This window comes from Mesitornis unicolor, unplaced genomic scaffold (genome assembly GCF_000695765.1).
Source record: "Mesitornis unicolor isolate BGI_N332 unplaced genomic scaffold, ASM69576v1 scaffold39527, whole genome shotgun sequence".
In the NCBI taxonomy this organism is placed as follows: domain Eukaryota; kingdom Metazoa; phylum Chordata; class Aves; order Mesitornithiformes; family Mesitornithidae; genus Mesitornis; species Mesitornis unicolor.
In genome coordinates, this window is record NW_010197765.1 from 10,564 (window position 1) to 18,315 (window position 7,752).

Below are 7,752 nucleotides of genomic sequence, written 5' to 3' on the forward strand. Positions count from 1 at the left end.
AATTTACTGATCACCAAAATGCGGCAGGGGAGATGTAGGTTAAATATTAGGAAATACTTTTTAACTATAACACTGATTAAGTCGAAGGAACAAACTGCCAAATGAAGTTGGGTAATTGCCATCACTAGTGATTTTCCAGGCTATGAGTATGCATCCATTTAGCAGGGATGGCTTAAAAATAATGCCGTCAGTTTTGCCACAGTTCAGAACTTGGACGAAATGACTCATTATATGCATGTTTTATCCCAGATAATTTTTAAAATTCCTTCCCACTTTAGCCTAGCTAGGGATAAAGCAGCAGGGATGTCAGCAAAAGAGAGTAAGATTTTCTCTCAGCGTGTGCCAAGCCTACATGAAACAAGAAACAAGTTATAGTGAGAGAGAATAAAGCCCAGATTGATGTGACCTTTATTATTTTAACAGTGTCTTTCAGCACAATTACAGAGTTGTAGGATTGCAGAGAACAGAGCTGGAGTATAAAATAACATAAATAAATAGAACAGGAGCCAAAGCAGTCAGCAGGAGGTGGTTGGAATTGGGTAGTGAAGGATGGGTGAAGGGTTTGCATTGGTCAAAGCCTTTATGATTCAGCCACCAGAGTTGCAAATTCTGGAGAAGGGAAAGATTTTTTGAAAATATTAAAAAAGGAAAATGTAAAGAAGGAGGAAGCATATTACAGTGATTACAGTCGTTGGTGTAGCAGAAACATCACAATAACAGAAGAAGAAATCCAAGTTAATTAAAGAGAAGGTATGACTTGGGAAATCTTACAGTGAAATAAAAAGATTTTTTGAGGGTAAGGGAGAAATGCTATGCATGCCAGACTGTCAAGACGGTCCACTGCTATTCCTCTGAAGAACTTGATTAGTTCCCTGTTATTCCTTTGTAAATCTCAATGGGCTGAAGGCAAGAACTAGAAATTTAATTTTGCAATAAGATAAATTTCCTTTATATCAGAGTTTGGCAAAGAGATTCATTAATGAGTCTTTCAGAGTATTCATGTCTCTATATTATAAATATATTACATTTAAACTCAATTTTATGATGACAAATTGACTAAAAATGACAGATTACAAAACCAGAAGGTTGACATAAACCTATGCAGCAATCTTGACCACACTGGTGATAACAAGAATAATTCCTGTGATCTCAGAGGGCCTGGATTTTACTCTGTGACTTTTATTAGTGTTACATCCATAATATTTGCATAAATGTATGTATTTGCAGTTTGGTGCTGTGGTGTATATATAATACCTTTCTGCAGGGTGACAAAGCATGGAGAAGGCACATTTCTGTCTTGATGAACGGCTGCCTGGTGTACTGCACTCTGAATACTGTATTACCCAAGGAGGTTATAATTCCTAGCTCCATCTAACCTTGGAGCAGTTACACATGAGAATACCGTGCACAGCTGTGTGTGCCTCAGAGCATTACAGATGACAGACTGGAGGGAATCCCAAGAAGGGCAACAAAGATGATAAAAGGATTAGAGGGTATAGAGAGAGAGTGGTTTATGGGTTTAACATAATCAGCTGAGAGGAAAATGATAAATAAGGGAGGCAGTCATCTGTACAGGCTCAAGAGAAAATTATTGAAGTTTGATATAATGAAGAGTAATGTCTTGAAACTAAAAAGATGGATGAAAATTAGGCATTTTAAAAAATATTCTAATGTTCAGTTGAATAATGCTAAACTCTAAAAAACTGAGATCTTTACTGACTGCTGTGTACAAACAGTGCTTTTGATGACGTGTCCAAAAAACACACTGCCAAATGCTGACAAACGAGACTGAGAAATAAAAGTGTCAGAGGGCTTAAATTAAATCCAAATTTATCCATAATTTTGAAAGATGTAAATCCAAATTAGGATTAGTGATGCAGATTACTTAACACAAAACATATATAAATCCTGTAACGATGGGTACATAGATTGAAAGTGTTGCAAACTGAATTGAAGCAATAACATGAGGTACTTGTGATAGAAACCCAGACTATTCTGGGCAGAAAAGGAAAAAAGTTTTGATTATTAAATCACTGTATGAATAAATCCTGCAGAGAGAAACATGAGCTGCAATGGATGAAACTTTTCCAAAAGGGAAAAATAACTATGCATATTCTATTAGAACAAGTTGTCATACTTGCTACAGCTAAATTAAATCCTTTTAATAACAATTTGTATCTATAGAATTTATTTGGAAAAGGTTGTTCAGACTTGCAGCCAAATATTTTCTATTATACATTATGATAGTGATATTATCACTTAATGGTAATGTATTTCACAGGTACTTTCTGATAGCCAGCAAACCGTAAAATAATCCTTCAGGAATAACTGCTATATGCTTTATACCTTTTTTAAGGGATTTTAAATATACTTTAAATATTTCAAAGATGTTCCAGCTGAATAATCTTGTAAACTAGTTATTTTCTATGAAGGTTAGCCCAACCACAGGTGGCTTGTGGAGACATTGTTACAAAGTGTATTCATATATGCAGAACTTCTGAAATAAAGCACTGTATATTAGCCCCTACCTGTCGATCATTCTTGTCAATGTTTATTGGCTCTGATTGGCCTGTTAGTGAGAGAATCCTTGCAACTGACTACATCCTCTTTTCCAGTTGTAATTCTCCTTTCAAACAAAATTAAATTATATCTTTCTTTGCACAAATAATAGTTTTAAATTACAAGGATTTAGACTATTTTGTCATGTAAAATAATTTAATAGCTGCCTTGTGTCAAAGCTCTGACTTAAAAAGAGGATTTTTTCACTGTGTTCAGTATAGTTTAGTAGTATATGCCAGCTTAATGCATACCCTGTAGTATTTTACTGAAATGACAGTTATAATTACAGAGCACATGTTGTAGGCTAATGATTTCTCTCATCAGATTGTGTTTTCTACGTTATCTGTACAAGAGCAAATCTGTTTAGGAAACTTCATAAGTAATGACTTACACTAATTTATTTTAGAAGATACAAGACAACAAAGAAGTATAAGAAAAGAAGAGCTTCCAAAAGATTTTTCTGTTTTGTCATGACTTTTTACCTGTGGCAAGATCATGACTTATCAGTTCTGATTTTGAATGCTTGATGTCTCATTTTCACATTTTAAAACATTTTTAAATATTTGTAGAAGTTGAGCTGTATCGAGAAAAATATATTTACTTTCTGGGATCAAAATTAGGATTTATTCCGTCTACAGTCCATGATCTTTGAAAATTCTCTATGTACTTTCTCAAGTTTATTAATATCGAGAAACTGAAAGGCATGATGTGCATGTCTAGTGCTAATACACAAAATAGATTTTTTTAAAAATAAACATTGTGAGCAGAAATCTTAATTTTTTTCTCCTCTTTCTTATAGATGTTCTCCTGAAGCTGACAGAGTTACTTCAGCATCACTTCCCAATCTAATCTGGAGGCTAATGTTTGTAGTTTTATTAGGTAACCCGGCCTTGCCTGCAATTTTTTTCAGATTCGTCATCTTCTGTTTGCATCAGTGGAAGATGGAGGGGGCATGACATCACACAGAAGATGATCATGTCTTGCATGAACAGGCTGTGAGTTTTCAACTGTTTGAAACTGGCAGATCAGCCACAAATTGCAAGTCTTGATCGGACAAGTGGTAAACTGGTGGAGCTTTTTCTAAGCTGAAAAGTGTTGCAGGAATGATAAAAGGTTTAAAGCAGGAAATCTCAAAGAAAATTTGTAATGTGAGTCCTCTAACTGAAAGAAGGCTGATCAGGTTGGGATTAGCACTTGTGATGGTATATCTGAGAAAGATGGTTCTGTCTTGTTAAAAATCCATAAAGATCAGTTTTTACAACTGTTATGGGCTCCTGAGGGACAGTGTTCAAGGGCCATCTAGTGAATTAGCATTAACTCCTGTGAAAGGCTGCATGTCTGTGGTCATTTAGTGATGTTTGAAAAAAGGGGTAAAAGTGATGCCTGACAATTCAGTTACAGGGAAAAAAAAACAAATGGTTTAAAACAGAAATACAGCATCACAATACTGAATATGAACGTGATGTACATTTGTGACTCTACATTTTATTTACATAGGCAATTATAATCTGGAACTGGATTTATGAACTAAAGGAAAAGCTGAAAAGTATCTGTCATCCTCATCCTTTGGTCACAGTCCCAGCTGATAACTTTGCACATATTTCAAGCTTTTCTGGTGCAACAATTTGCTGTTGGAGTAAAATTTAAGAAATGGAAAAGAAACTGAGTAATATTGTATGGTAGGGATGTGACCAGAAGAAGTAAAGGAAAAAAGCCTTTCATTGTCTTTTTATTTTTGCCTCTAGATTCGGAGTAATTCCTGTTCAAAGTTAAGGAATGGTAAAAGTTGCAGCAGAAAGAGATGAGGTGTTTCTATTGCTTTGTTACAATGTACCAGCTTTCAGGCACTGTTTCAACTTTAGAAACAGTTATGATAAATCTTAAATAAAAAAGTTAATGCTGTAGCCTCTTGGATAAACCATAAACATTCTGCATTTTTAGCTTTCCAGGAATATCTGAGAGTGTATCTGATGTGAGGCTGGCAGATCAGCTGTAAATTTACTTACCTGAATCAAGTTTTCTTCTGAAAATCTTACCCACTGATTTTAGTACCACTGCCACTAATTTTAGTGGGAATAAGGAAGACCCATATAATAAAGCATATGAAATTTCAAATAATGACGCACTCCTCAGGTTCAGTAGCACAGCTAAAGTTTAACATGAACTTCCCCTAGATGCTTCACAATTGCTCCTCTGTAACCATAATATAACAATGAACTGAAAAACTGAGAGGCTTTAGTCTAGAAACAGGATTATCATCACTGATATGCCAGCATGCTGTCAACAGGCAGTTTAGCTAATATATGACCTGACTAGTGTGTCAGTAGGTGATTTTGTATGCCATTTTTCAGCATCTAAACTGGGAAACTATGTTAGTTAACCTTATTTTGCTTTTTATTCCTTTTTAAATTACTTTTTAGTTGGAGACTTTTTTTTATAAATCAGGTAACACAGCGAGATGTGAGGTTTTTAAGGTATTTTTTTAGATTTCACCCTATCAGTATGGTGAAAACTTAGTAATTCCCTGCTGTTTAGGTGATTTAGTAGTCTGACCACAAACGTCTTCTACCATCTCCTCCAGTGAGGAAAGATTTAATTCAGAAATACATCTCTGCATGTCTGTTCCAGTGCATCTCACGGATATAGAAGAAAGAGGAAAAAGGAGAAATTTTTTATGTGGGCTAATTAGATTGATCTCAAGAGGGAATAGAAAACAGCAGTTTTTTTTTTCAGCAACGCTGTGAGAGGAAAAATTGTTCTTTTTTTGTATGTCTCATATTTAGTTAAAGGGAGAGACAAGCTTTCTTAGCTGTGAAGATCCACACAAACAGTAGCGAAATCTGAATCAACAGTTATTGTATAGAAATTCTTTAGCAGACTGACTGTACTTTGAATTTTAAGAGCATTGCTTTGCTACGTCATGTATTACTTTCCTATTTACTAATCATCAAGCATAAATACTGGTACTCAGCTTTTTGTGTTTCTCTTTTCTAAGTTTTATAATCAAGCCCAGGTCTTTGAACTGTCAGTGTCCTGATCCTCCCTTCTCTGAAATCGACAGAGAAATTAAACTAACTGAAGTTGGATGGATACCTGGTCTTGTGCTGTACTGTGCCTTAACTACAGGTCAGATTCTGTAAACTCTTGCCCCCTCTAGTGTCAGAACTGGGCTCCTGTTTCCCCTCAAGCCTGCAAGTAAGGTAGGGCAAATGTAGCAGAACTTGGCATTTCATTAAATCCGAATTGTGCCCTTCAGAAGGTCACAGCCCTCAGTGGTTCCCAGATTTCCTCAGTTCTTTTATATACTCGATTGTTACTATCAAAGTTTACTCCTGTAATCACATACCATCAGCGCCAATTTTACCATCACCATCCTTATCTCCAGCAGCCAGGAGAGCCTTTGTTTCTTTGTCTGATAGGTCTCTTCCATCTGGGGTAAAGCCCTTCAGTACAAACCTAAAGAGGAAGCATGGAATAAAAGGAAAGTATTTGCAGAACAGTTTCACTTCATATTTAATTGTACAACTGTTTTGATATATGAGTTGGAATCCAGGGTTGTATCTTATGTTGTTGACCTTCTTTAACATTCAGGAAGTGCACTTTACTCTGAAACTGCATTTGGCTGAAGAACTATCTGTAGATTCTGATCGTTCATGTGTTTCAGGGTCCTGAAATAAAAGCTACAGCTGGCTGCCTCCAGCAGATTTTAGATCATTTAATCAGCAAACAACTGATTATTGAACACAAATACTCGTCAAGAGATTGAATTGTATATTATCTAGAGCCTTGTGAAAAAGAAAACAGTAAATTAGATTCTTAAGGCAAGGATGTTTGAAAAAGAGCATTTTACTTACTTTAGTTCTTCCTCTTCAATGAAGCCGCTTCGATCTTTATCAAGAATATGGAAAACCTTCTTCACATCTTCTGGGCTCTTCTTTTTCAATCCTACCATCTCAAAAAACTTCTTGTAGTTAAAAGATTCAGCTGCTATAGGAGATGAAAAGCCAGAGAACTGCTTAGAAAAATAATTGAAACATATACTAACACATACTCGTAGTTTTCTTCCATACTGCTGCATGTCCTACCCTGGGAGGCACAGTCAAGCCCAGCTGCTGTAGGAGCTGGATCTAGATACTGCAACCGTCCATGCTTCACAGACACTAAAGGAAATAAATAAAGGAAGAGGGGCAGTGTCTCTGTTTTGCAGATGAAGAGTTGAGCTACAGAGGGATGGAGACTTGCCCAAGGTCACACAGGAGGTCTGTGATAGAGTTGGGAGCTGAAGTATAACCTGCTCAACCTCAGTGCCTTAACCTTTTTTTTTTTTTTTTTGCTAAGTTTTACACTAATATAGTCATCTGAGAGTGGACTCTGACTATTAGATTGCTGTCACTTTTTGACATTTCCACCCCTGGGGAAAAAAAAAGCTAAACCAACCCAAACGCTCTTGTTCAACCATAGAGCCTAGCATAGATAAAAAGTGTTTTGGAGCACATGTCTATTTCGGGTCTCTTTCCTTTTTGCTGAAGACTTACTAGAAATCAGTGTTGCGTTTCGACTGCTAAAGGTATGTGCAATCACGGTTTGTACGCACAGACGCTGCAAGGGAGTGCTGTAACTATGCTGCTGCAAGACCTTGCGAGGCACCATCGCCGGGGAGACTAAAAAAATACCCAGAGCCCTTGAAATCGAAGCCGAGATAAATGAGTTTACCTCCACCTCTCCTGTCCTTTAACCGCACCCGCTTTTGTCCCACCCAAGTATCCTAACGTCTGTGGTGTGGATTACAAAGGTGTGCATTAGAAATTCAATACAGTGACCAAAACGTGCTGTGGACTTCTATTTTTTTTCGTTCCCGATGCATCCTTATTCCCGCCGCAGCTTTTCCTATTACGTAAAATTAAGGAGCCTCAGTCTTTCGGGATCTGCTTGACTGAGATCTGTCATTAGTTGCTGCTAATTGCGTCTGCTCCGGGTCTTGGAGATTGGCCCCAGCACAATGGGAGCTAATGAGGAAAACAGCTGCTGGGTCGAGCAAAGCAGTTTGATGGTCCCTTCCCCTCTTAGCCTGCTGAGTTTATTCGAGCTTGGCGGGTTTTACGCCTCTGTCTTTTTGGGAAGGTCACCGCACAGAGCAGGAGAGAAAAAGGTTGCTCTCCTGGGTGGTGCGATCAGCCAGGTAGTTTGGGGGGG

At 37.2% G+C, this 7,752-nt stretch overlaps 1 protein-coding gene across 1 annotated transcript; it reads right to left on the bottom strand.

Annotated features, from left to right (window-relative positions):
- Nucleotides 1-387: 387 nt before the first annotated feature.
- LOC104535617 (parvalbumin, muscle-like) lies at nucleotides 388-7,213 on the bottom strand. The gene is made up of 4 exons (XM_010188912.1): nucleotides 7,095-7,213; nucleotides 6,414-6,546; nucleotides 5,906-6,015; nucleotides 388-609 (listed from the first exon to the last, which is right to left on the bottom strand). Exons 1-4 carry the CDS (start codon nucleotides 7,207-7,209, stop codon nucleotides 581-583), a joined length of 387 nt encoding a protein of 128 aa, XP_010187214.1. The 5' UTR covers nucleotides 7,210-7,213; the 3' UTR covers nucleotides 388-580.
- Nucleotides 7,214-7,752: the final 539 nt, after the last annotated feature.

Coding starts and splice junctions, on each gene's coding strand:
- LOC104535617 (XM_010188912.1), bottom strand. CDS start 7,209: ATGGTGCCTCGCAAGGTCTTGCAGCAGCATAGTTACAGCACTCCCTTG. Junction 6,547..7,094: donor AAACGCAACACTGATTTCTA/GTAAGTCTTCAG, acceptor CATCTCCTATAG/CAGCTGAATCTTTTAACTAC. Junction 610..5,905: donor TGGTAAAATTGGCGCTGATG/GTATGTGATTAC, acceptor TCCCTTCTCCAG/AATTTGCAACTCTGGTGGCT.